Genomic DNA, 16657 nt, shown 5'->3' on the forward strand with positions numbered 1-16657 from the left:
CGCCGGCCTCCGACTGGACTGCACTCAACCCTGCGGGGTAAATAAAAGCACGGAGGAGCGAACGGGCAGCTCGCGTCAAAGGCTGGGGTCACTGCGTGGGATGTAGGAGAGAGAACGGGGAGTAAACTGCTTAAAACACAAGTGTCCCACACACGCCCCCCAGCTTGAGAGTCATTAAACCCATTCCGCCCCTCCTCCCCTTCAGAAACGGGCCAAGAGCACAAGTTTTTTCCAAAAATGATTTTATTGGGAGAACTACAAAACAAAATGTACAGTACAAAGTTTACAGTCTCACACTCCATTTGTAGTGAACTGACTCCCCGAAAATATAGATCACAACTCAAGTTGTCTTTTTGTCCATTTTAGTTACATTCAAAAAGCTTTACTTCTGATAAAGTAGTCAAAAAAAAAAAAAAAAGTACATAGTGCTCATCCTCTGTACCTACTATGTACAAAACACGACCTTGTTCATTCACGACCCGTCCAGCAACAGAGGAAGATTCAGACCTTTCAACTCATCGAGGGGGAGAAAATTAATCCGAGTGGGGGAACCAAGATACGATACAACCGTGAGGCTCCAGGTTAAAAAACAGAAGTGGTAACAACCTGGAAAAGGCATCGAAACCCTACACTACATTCAGCTCGACGGGCTTAAAAATACACATGTAGGAAAAATACTTTATTTGGTTCAATTAATCTTAAGGCATGTTCGTTTCTGGACCCTCTGAGGCACAAGTAGATTAATACTGGGTCACAAATTATTGCTACATTCTCTGGCACTCGCTTGGCATCACAGTGTGATCGATAACATATAAAAATACTTTTTTGGTTCGTTTTTACTTGGGTTCTCTGTCTTATCGAAGTCTGATCTTTTTAAAAAAGCTTAAGGCTAGTTTGTCTCCTGTTTGGACGGCCCACACACACAACTCGCAACTTTTACATTCTACAGAAATGCCTAGAGATCCTCTGAACTACTTCCACAGCATTGGCACGTGCTTCCTAAAACCGAAACCACGCGATCTTTCCATTTATTTATAAACGTAAACAAGGAAACAATTAATGAAATAAATATTACATACAATCTCTTAAATTAAGATTTGTTTTACTCATTTACAATAAAATAACCAAGTGAAGTTACAAAAAAATATATATATTACTGTGAAAAGAACATACACTCCACATTCTGCAGATTAATAATGGCAATCATAATTTAAACATAATAAAAGAATATAGATCTATTGCTTCATCATACTCGATAAATACAGTATGGACACAAACAAAATTACCAAATGCAGCCTATACTTTTCACAAGATAATAAATAAGTTAAATAGTTTTCATAGCCAGTTGTGCACCGCTATGCAATCACGCAAAAACAGCTAAAAAACAAAAATATTCAACCATCAGCAGTCATCTCCCCAAACAACCGAGCGCTTTCAACGAACTGCACCAACCAGAGCGGCCACCGAGTGGCGCTGCAGACACAGGGCTTGGAATGGAAGTTTTTAAGCTTTTGCAAACAGAGACAGTTTGAACAGATACATGTTCATCAAGGCATATTCTTGGCAGGATGGTGGAATATTTTAAAACAGCTTAGTCTCTATGTGAAGTCTTGCGAACTGAGGCGCCCGCAACCCTTTCCTGGATGTCCGTGTAGTTTGCATGCGGACGACCGCAGCTCTGGATTCGAGCCCGCAGGTCCGGGAGCTGGAATGGCTTTTGCACGTCTGTCCTCGACTCTCATGCCGGTCAGGCCGGGGACACGTCCTCGCCCGGCGGGGTTTGATCACATGCACGTCGTAGGAAACGGAAAGGAGGAGGAAAGTCTCTGGTCCTTCCCGTCCTTTATTGCAAAAATACCAGAAAAGAGAGTCGCGCGTTTAATCATCGGAGATCGACAGCCTGCTGAAGATGGGCAACCGCCTCCCTGCGTCCAAGCCCGGCGACTCGGACCCGCTCAGGCTGCCGGAGGAGCTCAGCGACCCGCTGGCGTAGCTCTCCCGGTCCGAGAGCGAGTCGGGCGGGCTGGGCGGCGACTCGAACACCGGCGACTCGGAGAGGCGGCGCAGCGCCTGCAAGTGGCTCAGGTTGAAGGCGGGCGGCGACGGCGGGCCCTGCAGCGGGGGGAAGTAGGCGCCGCCGCCGGCCTGGTAGTTCTGCGTGTGGACGGCCAGCGGGGCGAGCAGGTGCCGCCCGGGGAAGGAGAAGGCGCTGTTGACGCAGGGAAGCGAGCCGGGCGACAGGGCGTCCTCGTAGAAGCCGGGCGAGCAGGACGAGGAGGAGGCGGAGGAGGAGGAGCAGGCGGGCGGCGGGGTGCGCGACGTGGGGCTGTCCAGCAGCGGGGAGTCCAGCCCGTGGTGCTGGCTGGAGAAGCCGGAGAAGCTCAGGCTGTGGTGCAGCTTGGGCCGGTCCCGGTGGCCCAGCGCGCCGGGCTGCTGCTGCTCTCGGTGGCCGAAGCCGCAGCTCTCCCGGGGGGCCTTGCCCTCGCCCGGCCCGGCCTGCCTGCGCTCGTCGGCGTTGTGGATGAAGTGGCAGCGGGGCCCGTAGGGGCAGAAGCCGATGGTGTGGAAGGTGCGGCACGGCTCGGTCTTGTACTTGGGGTGGCGCGACAGGCTGCGCAGCTCATGGTAGCCGTGCGCGAACTGGCACTTGTCCCCGTACTTGCAGGCGCCGCTCTCCTCGAAGGGCCGGCACAGCTCGGTCTTGTAGCGGGTGGAGTTGACCTGGGCGCCGGGCTTCTGCTGCCCCTCGCTGTAGGCGCGGTCGCGGTGCTTGTTCTCCTTGTTCATGATGGCGGTGGAGGCGGGCGAGCCCTCCTTCATCGCGCTGAACGGGAGCCCCGGGTACTGGTTGCCGTTGGTCAGGGAGTCCAGGCTGCTGCTGGAGCTGCGCCGGTAGAAGCCCGAGCTGTAGCCGCCTGTGGTGCTGGAGGCCACCGGCGCCCCCACCGCCTTCTTGTCCAGCAGGCTGTTTATGTGGATCGCATTCATGTTCAGGGGTTTTTCCGTTTGCTGCTAAAAAGACAAAGTGGGGAGGAAATAAAGTTTTAATAAGTTGCGGCTGGAGTCGCACGCATGTCACCTGCAGTGCGGGGACAAAGCCGGGCAGAGCAGCCGCACCGAGGCGGGACACGCAGCGGCTGCACCGAGCCCGGCTCTCCGGCTGCAGGCGAGCCGCTCGGGTTACAAGACTACTTTTCACTGAAGCTGCACAAGTTCACCCCCCAGGACTGACCCGCCAGGCAGAGCCCTGCGGGAGCGGAGGGCTGGGGACGATGCATTACCTTGCACAACATCTCGATGTCGTAGAAAGTGGACAGCAGGGTGGCGGACATGCTTCGTCGTGGGTGCCGGTCTGCGGTGCTTAATCACAGCCAGCGCCGCTGCTACAATCCGTACAGAGCCGATGAAGTCGCGCAGTCTCCCCCTCTGTGCTCCGTCCGTCCCGCAGAGCCGCACCGCTGAACTGCGCCAGCGCGCCCCGCACACACCTATAAATGCGGCGAGCGGCGGGACCCGCCCCCAGCCCCCGAGGCCGAGGGCTCCCATTGGCTGAGCCCTGCGCTCGGCGGCGCTGTATATTGGCCGGGGACCAGTGGGCTCGGATCAGTGCGGGGCTGCGGGTTCGGGCGGGTTCGGGCGGGTTCGGGTCGGGTCGGGTCAGTGCAGGGCCTTCGTCAGGGGGCGCTGAGACTCACTGCTACAATGCACGACTGGGTGGAGACACTGTAATTAGAGAACCGCTGGCACATTTTCTGGACGGACACTTGCGGGACGAGAGCGCATCGTGAAGCAAAGTGGATCCCAATGAAGTGTCTCGTTTCCAGACTGCAAGTCACTGCTGTCCGCCCTTCCTATTGTAACCCGACCTCCTCCCTCTTTCTCTTTCTTTCTGGTTTGTGTGCCCGGTGTGTTTTATTAACCCCTTCCAGGAAAACTAAAAACGTCCATCCAAACCACAAGGGCAAGTTTCGGTCTGACTACAGAAGTGAAAGCAGTGCCGCCCGTTTACACTACACCGGCAAATAAACGGATTCATAGACAACAGACGAACAGAAACGAGCTTTGATTTCTGACAGCGTTTATGAGATCAGAGGAAGTGTGAACTGACAGTGTGTACAAATGGGGTCCACTGTGCTGTGCTGAGCTGCACGACCCTATTGCTACCACCCGAGCGCACAGTGCACAGCCCCGTCCTCTCACAGCTCAGGGGTGCCGGGCGGTGCTTGGCACACCATTGCCCAGAGCAGCGCGCAGGGGCGGCACAGGACGGCAGAAACGCCAACGCAAAGCCAGCAGGACTCGGAAAGCAGGGATGTAGCAGTTAAAAGTACAGTGACAGACCCACAGCACTGCTCCACTGGAGACAGCCCTCCTCTCTCTCTCTCTCTCTCTCTCTCTCTCTCTCGGGGGGGTTATGTGGCCGTTCAGAGCAGAGGGACAGTCTCACTCGGGCAGCCAGCCTGCAGTGTCCAGGCTGGACAGTGTGTCGGTCATACAGACTGGCCTGTCGCTCCAGAAGATATTGAACTGATAACAGCCTTATTTGTGGGCCTTCTCTCTCTCTCTCGGGTGGCCGCTGTGTTGTCCAGCAGGGTGGACACTGGACAGTCAACAGACCGCAGCTTTAACGCCGAAACGCACTTCCCTGCCATGCCATCACAAAGCTAGTGAGCGTATTTGCGCGTCCTGTGCGTAAACCGGTCCTGCAGCAGCTCCTGGCTTGACAATAACATCAGAAAGCGCAAAACGTGCTGCTTGTGCTGCTAATCTGACCGTGCATTTAAAGTCAGCCCCAGTGCAAGCCCCCCCTGCAGCGCCTCGGTGCACACACTGCACTTCACCCGGGCACTGACTGACAGGGACCCCCTCCCGCAAGAGGCGCAGGAATGCGGGTCCATGCGGGCTGTGTAAGGGCGCCCCCTAGTGCCAGTGACAAGCGCAGGTATTTCTATATAGTAGCTTTAATAGCTTTAGTTTCAACTCCACCGTCATTTGGGAATCGCTCAATATTTTCTGTTATTACGTTCAGATTAAATAACAGTCCATTTGTGTCGATTTATCATGTTTCACGTTTTTACAATGCACATTAACCACGACTGCAATGCAGACACACTTACAGATGTGTGCATATGACGAGCAGCATGATCAGAACCCATGCTCATTATGTATTTATTTTACCAAACTGTAAAACAATCCTTTTTCCCCACAAGTCGTCTTACCCGCACTTGCAGTGACTCCTGCTAAAATCCAGGCCTTCCTTGGCGGGCGGCACTGCCACCTACCGGGCATCCGTGGAAGTGCTCCAGTACGGCTACATCAGGCCTACAGCAGCAGACCTGGAATAAAAACTGCATTACGCACTGGAGTAAACAGTACTTAACTGATCAACCAAGCACATAAAACCGGCCTAGACTCCACCGACACTACTACTCACACTACTACTATAATGAGGGGTGGTATGGATCTCTGTTGTGGAAACAAAATATGACTCGAGCTGATGTCTAAACTAGGATTAGTTTGGATCTGGTTTCCTAACATTTTATTATGTTTTCTTTCATTCTCCATATAAAAAAAGGTTAAAGAAGAATAATAAAAAGCTGATTATATATATATATATATATATATATATATATATATATAGACCTATTAATCTGTTTTATATATATATATATATATATTCATCTGTTAGTCTTCTTAAGCAGGAATTTAATCTCTTAAAATATTTCTGAATGTACTACTTTTACTCATGCTGAAGTAAGAGGAGCCATGTGTGCCATACTGCCCATACGGCCTGCTGTGATTGGTGCAGCCTGACCGGGCGGCCGCAGAGTTGCCCTGCCGTGCCCGAGGGAACGCAGCGCCCAGGCCCTCTGATTGGATCCCACAGGCCGGCCGTTTCGGTTTGTCGTACGTATCCATTTTGCCCATAAATGACCAGTTTCTGTAACTCCAGTTCTCATTACTGATGAGGACGTCTTCAGTGCCCTTCAGGGTGCCAGCACCCCGCCCCCGCCGACACACACACACCACACACCGACACAGATCTCAGATTAACACCCTCCTGAACGAGCCGGGCGCTGCTGCGACCGCATGGGAACCCCTCCAGCCTCCCGGAGCCACAGCAGCCCCCCGATTAAAAGAGCTCCTCTCTCCTCCCTGCACAGCACACCCAGACAAACACAGACAGCCCGCCCCTCGAGAGAGAATTCACAATATTAGGTGTAATCTGTCAAATCCTTTCCCGCACACGGGGGTTTAGTGTAAGACCCGTCAACATGGTGAGCGCAGCGTTTGCACGGGCCGCTCACAACCGCCTGGAGGAGCGCCGCTTTATTAAACTCCACTCACGCCCTGAGGTGGGCCGCACAAACAAGTTCACACCGGTCTTACTTCACTGTTCCTCTGCCGAGCGTTCGTGTTCCTGGAAGGAGGCCTGGCGACGTCTGACCCCCACACAAGGGACCGTCCCGGGGCCCAGCGGCCCGTCCAGGGGACCGCACTTCTGGCGGTGCCGACCCACCCCAACGGCCGGGGCTGGCCTGCAGTTTCCACCCCAGGGAGAGAAGTGCGGCGAGAACCCGGGCTGGCACTGCCCCTACAATGCCAGCGGGCAAATGCCACGTCTCTCTGGGCTCCATTCGGCGCTCACCGTGGAGAAACAGTGCTTCTGAATATGAAGACAAAAACAGGAGGTCCTCGGAGGGGAGAATTAGGGGGTTTTAATCTCCTAAATGCAAACGTGAAAAGTGAAAGTAACGTCCAGGTGTCATTTCTTAACGCTGGACACGGCCGATGACCCAACAGTCAGAGACGTCGGTTCTAGAGCAACAGGGGAATGAACAGGACAAATAATAATCCTCGGGATGGATGCAGTCTGTGACGCCCTCTTGACGTTTTATTTGAATACATTCACTGATTTATTTGTGAATCACGGGAGAAATTACACATTTATTTACACAGACCATAAAAATGAATTTTATTCTGGATTGAGCCGGATCGCTCAGTTTGAACACAAGACAAAACGGAAGATAAAATCACAACACAGGTCTTTAGGACTGGAATGTAAGTTTAAAAGGACTATTGTTCCGTAAGAAAACTATACATTCTTTATAAAAAATACTAAACTGGGATGCAACCCAAGTTCCCCAGGACGTTCAGACACGACCACAATGGCATAAAAAAACACTGGAAATAAAAGCGTTTGTGTTCCTCAGCGAGAATGTCCACCGGAGCTCTTTCTAGCAAAGGGTCTCGCAGTGGAAGACGAGGGGGCGGGTCTCGAGTGGGGCGCTGTGGCGTTGAGAGACAGCAGGAAGAGGGGGAGGGCGTCAGCAGGACAGCGCGGCCAATCTGAGGCTGCCGATTGTGTCCAGCGCCCGGCCGGCCCGCTCCCTCGCGATGGACAGCCGGGTGAAGTCCGCGGTGCTGAGGAACCGGGGCTCGGGCGGCAGGGTCCGCAGCCGCTCCTGCGCGGCGCCGTGCTGCTCCGCGGCCAGCGCCGACAGCCGGTCCAGCTCCCCCCCGCCGACGGGCACCCCCGCCCGCGCCGCGCCGACCAGGCCGGAGAGGTGGCGGTCCAGCAGTCGGACCCACAGCAGCCGCTCGGCCCACAGGTTCGCCTCGCCCTTCTCGAACAGGAACTCGTCTTCCTCCTGGGGACGGCGAGCGGGACAGAGAGGTCAGAGTCCCCTCAGCCTCCAGTGGGACCCATCTCAGCCTCAGTCCGAGTGGGTTTCCCAAGATGCACTGCACAAATGCTATTAAAGAGCAGGAGGTCACAGGTTTCTTACCAGGCTCTGGTCCTCCTGGGCAACGTCCTCTGGGTCGTCTTCTCCCAGCAGCCACTCTGTCAAGATCAGGACGCCTGCCGGAGCTTCGTTCCACAGATGAAAAAGTCGGCACAGCAGCCCCAGACCGAGGTCCAAGGCCACAGCTGGACACACTGGAGACCGGGCAACATCTGGAAGTACAAAATGGGTTGTATTAGGGTAGATTATATCAGATATAACATTTAATATACATCCATGATGGGACCAACCTCCGGGGACGGTCAGTTCCCCCTGCTGGAGCCCGAGTCCTAGATCTTTTAACCATTTTATGGATGATTGTTTTTAAAATGACTTTTAAAATGTTTCTTAACTGTTTTTAAAGATTTAGTTGTTTTTAAATCACTAATTGTTTAGGGTTTTTTTGGTTTAGTTTTGTTATATTTTTTTGTCAAATACATTGTCCGTTTTGGATTTAATTTTAAATGCATTGGACCTTTTTTGTTTGTTTTTTATTTTTACCTTTTTAATTGTTTCTTTATTTTGTCCAATGCATTTTCAGTTATTTTCAATGTATTTGACTTTTATGTTGGTGAGCAGTTTTGCTTTAATCACGTTTGTTTTGTTGTTTTGTGCACATGTTTATTTGAAGTTAATTATTTTGTTTTTCGTTAAATCACAAAGATTTAATTTTTTTTTAAGTGATTTTAAGAATTGATTTTAAAAGTTTTTAATCATAAGTATTAAAAATTTGAATTGTTTTTATATGTAAATGTAAAGTACTATACACAATAAAACAGTATTTAATATACATCCTGTTTCACACACTCATATATTCTGTTTTTCTAGTGTTTCCCTACACAAACTGAGTGTGAACACAAACACACGTTAAGAGACACAGGATGTGCCGATGGCTGTGGGGATGACACACGAACACTCATCTGCTCTCCCTGTCGTCTCCCGGCTCTGGCTTTTACGGCGCCAGTTGTTCACAGAGACTTCAAAGCGTCCCTGTCCCTGACATCATGCGGAAACCATTCCCGGGGATCTGGTACCAGTGAGACACGGAGTGAGGCGAAAACACCAGACCAGGAAAACAAAATGACGGCAGAGAGAGAGCGTTACACCCGCAATTGGGGTCTCATCTTCCGATATCCGGTTCCGATCGCAACGGCACTCTGGCCCGGTCGGAAGAAAATATCCCAGACGCGTCTGAGGAATCTCTGTAATTAATGTCCGATCCTGAGAGTGGACTATACTTCGCATTCCCGGATTTCACCTCATTAAATTCCCGCTGTCAGTCCCGTGCGTCCCTCGGTCCGAGCGTATCTGGGGATCGGATTCACTGGGAGGTAGACGGCTGTAACCGATCTGTGGGAGCCTTCGGTCTGGAACTAATTAAAAATGATTAAATAACCAAAAAGTACTTTCTTGCTCAACAAATCCTGGATCTCTGGGCTGCAGCTGAAGGCTATCGGGTGTCCAGGGCTGTAAGTGAATTTCGAAGGTGGACTGGGCCGTGAAATCGGAGAAATTGAACAAAAAAGGCTCGGCTTAGGCCTGCCGTGGATTTCCCAGCAGCGCAACAAAGGACGGTGTCGTTTAGCTGTGGGAAGTTTCTAGAGACTTCCTTCTTGCCGAGGTACGAGTTTAACGCTGCAACGTCTATCCCTGCCTGAGATGTTCAAATCTATACCCAACTGTGACTCAGTGTCACTGGGCCCGGAAAACATGCGTTTGCCACAGAACTAATTCGATCAAAGCTTTAACCGTGGCGATTATATAACCGTAAACAGAAATAACAATGACGGAAACACAAAAAAGCACTCTATGAGGCCATACACAAACGCAGAAATGAAAGACACCGATGCTCCCTGGACAATCCCTGAAATTATAAAAAGAAACCAGGTTCACCCGCACGAGCACAAAGAAAATGTTTAAACGTAATTGCCTATAGAACCAGAGAAGTCTTATAATTGCTTTAAAGCCTGACATCCACACAACCCCCGGAGTCTCAGTTCCCAGGGCCCTTTCTCCCTCCGTCCCCCCGCGGCGTGATTATTGTGTGCCCGTCCTTATCCCTCCTCTCTCCAATTACACTCTGTGGTCGGCCGCCACCTCGCAGGCCGCTGCCCTCCCCCGCCGCTGTGTGTGTGTTCGCGGAGTCCAGGCGCCTCGCCCTCCAGCCCTGGCGCAGGCCGGAGGTGACTCCCATTAGGAGGTGAGTGCCAGCGCAGGGAGGCGTCCCGGGAACAGGGGGCAGGGTGTGGGGGAGCAGAGGTGTTGGGGTGCGAATGAGACACGGCCGTTAACAGCCTCCTCGCCTCCGTCCCTTTCGCCACACGCGTGCTAGGCCTCTGGCAATAAATGTCTGGGGTTTGTTTCACTTCCGTCACTGACGGGGTCTCAGCTCTAGCTGGACCAAAACTTCCAAGATATCTAGAGCAGCGATATCTTTCTTGAAGTGTGGAGCCGAGAACTGTCCACAGTATCCAGATGAGCTCTAACTAGTACATTGTACAGTCTGAACATTTGACAATATACCCGAGCATTTTGTTTGCCTTTTTTATTTTTATTTTATAGATCTCTCACTGAGACTATTCTCACTTTTAATAGTGTTGTGGTTCGGCAATCTCTCAATAAATAATAAAACAAAATGGCAAGAGTTGTCAACCAGGCCAGGCACGCAAAATAGCAAAAAGCGAAATGTCTGTGGCTCATACAGGAGGGCGAGAGGAATAACTCAAAAGAAAAGTGACATCACTCTCAGGGGGGAACAGAGGAAGGAAAGTCACTTGACATTTCAACGAGAAAAGAGAAAGGTATCTGCTCTTTCCTGGGGTTTTAATTTCTTTCATGGGAATCAGAAACAGATGCGCTCGACGGACTGACTGACAGCAAATGTTTCTCCAGCGAGACGCCGGGAAAAACACAAACAGCGGCTGATTGAGCTGCAGCGAAGGGCAGAGGGCGCATCCACCCGGAGCCCAAACATGTGGACCGGACAGGGCCGTCCAATCAGAAACGCCGGCGGAAACAGAGCGATCGCACGCCATCTGACACAGCACTTAAATGAAACACACGAACGCCACAAAGCGTCACGGGGGAAAACATTGATTCAGATCAGTTTGCTTAGTGTATCATCGCAGTGAAAGGCAAGGATCCCAGCAGTGGGAAGTAAAAATAAAAACGTGAAACTCCCCGTGTGGTTTTCCCAACACGGTCTCAAGCAGGGACACCTTCTCTCAGAGACCCACGTCTGACGGGCCGAACAGAGAAAGCGGTCCAGTGGAAAATCAGCCGCGGCCGCTCGTTAAACTGCCAGGATGCGGATTATGAGTTAATTCAGTCTGAGTTCGCGGGTGGCGCCTCTCCAGGTACGCACTGGCAGGGGCGACGGGCCGCGGCAGCCAACACTTCTACAATAGCGCCGCACAAAGCGTGGGGACCGGCTCAGTGCCACACCGATGGGCTCGGATTTAATTTTCCAGGTAAATCAAATTAAAGCAAGATAATTACACCAGCCTTTGTGCTCAAAGTCGGGTCATTATTTGCCAAAAATCAGTCAACATTTTTTTGCATGAAAGCTTCACTTCATAGCTCTGCACACACAGACACAGATACACACGCACACACACACACACACAAATACACACCCACAGACACACACACACACACAAATACACGCACACAGACACACACACACAAATACACACACACACACACAGACACACACAGACACAGATACACACACACAGACACAGATACACACACACACAGACACACAGACACTTCAACCCAGTCCCGAAGGCCTCCGCGCCTCTCCTAGTGAGCGACGGGCAGATGGGGGCACAGCCAAACACCCCCTCTCCGCCTACCTGTGCCCAACTGATGTCAAACTCCAGCACATCTGGCTCGCACTGCATCCAGATGTGGTTCCTTTATAAATGTATTAAGTCTGGTGTTTACTTTAGTTACTGCTTCAGTCTAATTAGGGTAATAATTTCAATATGGACACCAGAACGGGCGGCATCCCGTGATTCTCTCCAAGTTGTTTTGTTTTGTTGTTTACGGCCGCATGGTAACAGGCGAGGAAAACGTTGCAGACGGAGGCGAGTTTTGTACAGGGGTGCGTTGTGCGTTTTATGGAAAGCAGGACCACCGGTCACATGACTACTTTTGGGGAATTATGCGTGGGGAAACGGTTTACACAACACCTCAGATGCTCATGTTTAACTCGGTATCAATTTTATTATCGGGACGGATAAATACACAGTAAACGAGCGTTGTGGTGCCTGTGTGCGCTGTTACACTCTCTCCCTGGCACTGGGTTTGCCCGGGTCCTGGGAGGAGCAGCTCACAATACACAGCGCGGGGGGGCTGTGTTCCTTCCCGGAAGGCCGGGCGGGAGCAGCGGTGCGAGAAAAGGGCGGCTGCGGAGAGAACAGGCCTAGACTTTGCACGGCCACGGGTCGCCGATTTAATTCGAGTTCAAAGAGAGGTTTCCCACTTAACACGGCCGCGACTCGAGACTCCCTTTTTACCTGCTCCCGCCCCCCCCCCCAACGCCAGGCTGCCGTAAAGTGCCGCCCCCCCCCAGCCCAACTTCACACTCCGGAGGACAGGGACACAACAGCCGTGGGCGGCGTCTCTGCGTGGGTCTCTCCCGCCGAGGTCATTAGCACAGCCCCCCCCCACCGACTTGACAAACGGCTTTATTTTCCTGCTGTTCAATTACTCGAAAAGACCCCCCCCACCCACACACACACACACCAGCGCCGCCCCCTGATTGATTTCAGGCTGGTGCCCGCAGAGTTACAAGGCCTCCTTTTGTCCCGGTACATCATTGGCCCGACTCCAGCCCCAGGTTACCAGTCCGGCCGGCAGGAAGTGGTCCGTACAGACACACTCCAGGTCTCCGGTCTTCACCCCGGTCGCGGGGGTGTGAATTTAAAGCAGAAGGATAATTATCCAGCTGAGGGGGTCCGTTTCCGCTTACGTCTGCTTTCCACACCACGAGCTGAAATACAATCCGTCAACAACGTTCTGGAATGTCACCGAAACCAAACGGCACCACCAAAAACACACGCACTCGATTATCTTGAGACCCTGTGAGGGCGTCTCTGGTGGTGTTTCACAGGCACAGAAGCTTTCCCGAGCATTTAATAACCTCTGAAGCAAAGAACCCATGTCGTATTAACACAAATCCGGCGGGGGACACCGAACGAAACAAACGGTGCAGATGGCGTCGCTTGCAGTGGTCTGACACACAGTAGGCTGGGGATGTTCGACACGGCTGGCAGCGCTGGGTTTCAGGAGTTCAGAAGGGCAGCCCCTGATTCTGTGCACTGTTGCATTGCAGATCCACGGTGAAGCCGCCACCTTGAACACCCCCGACAGACACCCTGCAGATTGAGAGCACGGGCCCCTGAATCACCTGTGCGAGTTGCGCTGCGCAGGAAGAGGCCCCTGTTCAGATTCTCCCCTCTTTCCTTGACTCTTCACATCTGTTGTAAAGTAGCTACTCGTGGCGGCAGACAGGATTTCAGGAAAATTGCACATAAAACACGAAACCGCACGGGCCACACAGCCTTCTGAATCCGTGACAAACTCCTGCAAAGCATTACGAGCCCCGGCTTCCCGGAACGCTCCAGCGGATCACCGCGTCTCCCGGCACCACGTGGCACGGGTCCAGAAAACCTCCTGGTCGGTCAGCGTCCCCGGCAAACCGGTTAACACTGTGAGGGACTTAATACGGGGAGACAATCTCACTTTCCACCGGAGTTGCCCAACCCGAAACACGGCCTCCTTCCCCCACCAAAGGCCGGGCGATCCAAATGCCAAACCGATCAATCTGCGGCTCCGACACGCGATCGCTCTCTCCGTTACAGGCCTCTCACACACGGCACAAATACAACACAAACAAAAGAAGATGCTGTCAATAATTCCAAACAGACGACAGCAGACCTCTTGACCAGACAAACTCGAAACACACTTGGTTGGCAGCGCCGCCCGGCAGCATCGCAGCGCTGTTCGCACGGCAGCCTGACTCAACGAGCGGCTGCAGGATCGTTTCGTTGAAGAACATCTCACCCCCCACACCAGAGAGATGTGCTGCTCTTGCTTGGCTCAGTGGGGAACAAGGGGTTACAGCCTGGCTTAGCGCTACAACTGTGCCGTACGGTGTGATACAGCGAGGTGTCGGGCGGTACCTGCGTGCTGCGCGTCCAGGAGCTGGGGGGGGGCCGTGCAGGTGAAGTCCGCCGCGCTCTCCCGGACGTCCTGGTCCTCGTCCTGCAGCAGACCGAACAGGCTCCTCCACAGGGCCACGGTGCCGGCCAGCCCTGCGGACACACGCGGTCACTCTCACGTCACGCGGCAACAGCAGTACACAACACCCTGGCCCCGGGCTGCGGAGCGCGCCAGATCCCCCCCACGGTGCTCATTTATAATGCGCTCGCTCACCTGGCATTAAAATCATCTATTTTGACAACAGCAGAGCGCACACTCGTGTCATAACGTGAGCCTAAAGCAGCGCAATACCACCCACAGCCCGGGCGCACACTGACGTCTGGAAATTACCGAGAGCTGAAAAAAACAACACATTAGTCACCTGACATAATCTCTGCATCAACACAGCCTGTGAGGAGTTACCTGCTGTGTCTATATAAACACACCATAGCTATGGTATAAAGTGTGTGTGCGCTTCGACCGCAGACCGGTGTATCGTGGCCGCGGTGAGGATGAGGGCCCCTCGGGGTGTGTGCGGAGATCTCACCGAGAGGCAGCGCTTTGTTCGCCAGCACGGCGGGCGTGGCGGCCACCAGGATCTCTGCGGTCGTCAGCTTCACCTCGGCCGGCTGCTCGTCCCGGCCGCACCGCTCCACCAGCCGGCCCCAGCTCTGCAGCTCGGGCAGCACGGCTCCGCTCACGCCCTGTGGACACACACACAGACACACACGCGTGTCAAACTGGCAGGCACCGCACACGGTTCTGTGGCAGAGGGATCCTCTCAGAATCTCCACTACCACCACCTGATTGAGCGATATCTCCGTTACCCCCCACCATGTCATTTGCAGATGCAGAGATTCTCTCTCCCTCCCTCCCCCTCCCCCTCCCTCCCTCTCCCTCTCTCTCCCTCTCCCCCTCCCTCCCTCTCTCTCTCCCCCTCCCCCTCCCTCCCTCTCTCTCTCCCTCTCCCTCTCTCTCCATCCCTCTCCCTCTCCCTCCCTCTCCCCCTCCCTCTCCCTCTCTCTCCATCCCTCTCCCTCCCCCTCCCTCTCCCCCTCCCTCTCTCCCTCCCTCTCCCCCTCCCTCTCTCCCTCCCTCCCTCTCTCTCTCCATCCCTCTCCCTCTCCCTCCCTCTCCCTCTCCCCCTCCCTCCCCCTCCCTCTCCCTCTCCCTCCCCCTCCCTCTCCATTCCTCTCCCTCTCTCTCTCTCCCTCCCCCTCCCTCCCTCTCTCTCTCTCTCTCTCCCTCTCCCTCTCTCTCTCTCTCTCTCCCTCTCTCTCCATCTCCCTCCCCCTCCCTCTCCCTCCCTCTCCATTCCTCTCCCTCTCTCTCTCTCCCTCCCCCTCCCTCCCTCTCTCTCTCTCTCTCTCCCTCTCCCTCTCTCTCTCTCTCTCTCCCTCTCTCTCCATCTCCCTCCCCCTCCCTCTCCCTCCCTCTCCATTCCTCTCCCTCTCTCTCTCTCTCTCTCCCTCCTGGCTCGCCGTCAGCTGTAACACATGTTAGCCATCATCAGCACAACAGCCCTCCTCTGTGTCACGGCACAGAAGGCCACATTCATTTCGGATGAAGCAGCTTTCCGAGGAGCTCTCACATGTCTTTTTAATAAGACTGAATCAGACACGCTGACGGGAAACTCTCCTGTCCCCGTGAAACAGTAACCCCTCTCCCCCCACCAAGCCAGGAGCCAGGTCAGGCCCCCCAAAACCCTTCTGCCCTGGACTCGATGTAGGTCTCTGTCAGGACGAGGACCCCAGAGTGTCAACTAGGGACACATGACCTGTTAGAGACCACGTCGTGAGAATCACCTGACCAGGGGGCACAACGGTCAGCCTTACCCCAGGACTCTGCTCCACCACATGGACCACCACCCTGGAGGCCAGGCCCAGCGCGGCGCAGAGGACGTCCACGCTGAAAGACACGACAGAGGACAACGGGATTAATGCAGATTAGTCAGTAAGAGACGTTTCAACTTTTCGTTCCTTCATCCAGGGTCTACTTTGACTCTTATTTCGCAGCACAAAGAACGAGGGAAGCAAGAGACTTTCGGAAGCCTGGTTTGCCCCCCGTCCAGTCCTCTCTGCGGGAGCATCCCTCCTCTCCTCTCCTCTCTCTCTTTCTTTTCCAGTGTAGATGCTTCCATTAGCACGTTATTAGTTTAGTTTCGACTTTATTAAAGTGTTTCACAGCATAGTCTATTTGTTTGCTCTCTCCTCTCTCTCTCGGCGTTCTGCCAACTCAGCAGCCAGGAGGCAGAGGGGGGGGGGGCGCGTGGGTGGGTGCAGGGGCACCTAAAATTAATATCTTTACTCCCAGCCTCCAGCAGGGGAGTCGGGGCCCCTCCGCAGATCTGCTCAGCCCTGTGTAAACACCTTCAAATACGAAAAAAACACCACCACCGCCGCCATCGCCCGCATCAAAGGACCCGAGGACGGAGGGAGGAGGAGGACGAAATACAAGATAATGAAAAGAGGGAAGCACAAGGTCATGGGCGACCCCCACAACCCACCCACTTCAGTCCACTTAAACTGAGGTGCCAGGGCGGGAGTGGCACAAAAGACTGTTCTGGTTGGATAGTAACGATACGCCCTCAGATCTCCGCTTCAGAGAAACACAATCTCTTCCCAAACGCACACAGAACCCGCGCCAGGACTGTCCTCTTT

At 53.4% G+C, this 16657-nt stretch overlaps 2 protein-coding genes across 3 annotated transcripts in view; both read right to left on the reverse strand.

Moving 5' to 3' along the window:
- Positions 1 to 392: 392 nt before the first annotated feature.
- Positions 393 to 3459, reverse strand: zfp36l2 (zinc finger protein 36, C3H type-like 2). Of its 2 annotated transcripts, none has more exons than XM_066696499.1 (2): positions 3282 to 3459; positions 393 to 3009 (listed from the first exon to the last, which is right to left on the reverse strand). In XM_066696499.1, exons 1-2 carry the CDS (start codon positions 3330 to 3332, stop codon positions 1879 to 1881), a joined length of 1182 nt encoding a protein of 393 aa, XP_066552596.1. In that variant the 5' UTR covers positions 3333 to 3459; the 3' UTR covers positions 393 to 1878. The 2 variants fall into 2 exon arrangements, with proteins under 2 accessions (XP_066552596.1, XP_066552595.1); XM_066696498.1 differs by having other exon boundaries at positions 393 to 3012.
- Positions 3460 to 6947: 3488 nt separating this feature from the next.
- The window catches only part of thada (THADA armadillo repeat containing), a 52236-nt gene continuing 42526 nt past the window's right edge, over positions 6948 to 16657 (reverse strand). The window contains exons 34-38 of the mRNA XM_066697254.1: positions 15833 to 15905; positions 14545 to 14701; positions 13979 to 14110; positions 7791 to 7960; positions 6948 to 7652 (exon numbers count right to left, since the gene is read on the reverse strand). Coding sequence (XP_066553351.1) covers positions 7329 to 7652; positions 7791 to 7960; positions 13979 to 14110; positions 14545 to 14701; positions 15833 to 15905 — 856 coding nt within the window. The 3' untranslated portion in view covers positions 6948 to 7328. The remainder of the gene's footprint in view (positions 7653 to 7790; positions 7961 to 13978; positions 14111 to 14544; positions 14702 to 15832; positions 15906 to 16657) is intronic.

The sequence above is a fragment of the Amia ocellicauda genome, chromosome 23 (assembly GCF_036373705.1).
Source record: "Amia ocellicauda isolate fAmiCal2 chromosome 23, fAmiCal2.hap1, whole genome shotgun sequence".
Classification (NCBI taxonomy): Eukaryota; Metazoa; Chordata; class Actinopteri; order Amiiformes; family Amiidae; genus Amia; species Amia ocellicauda.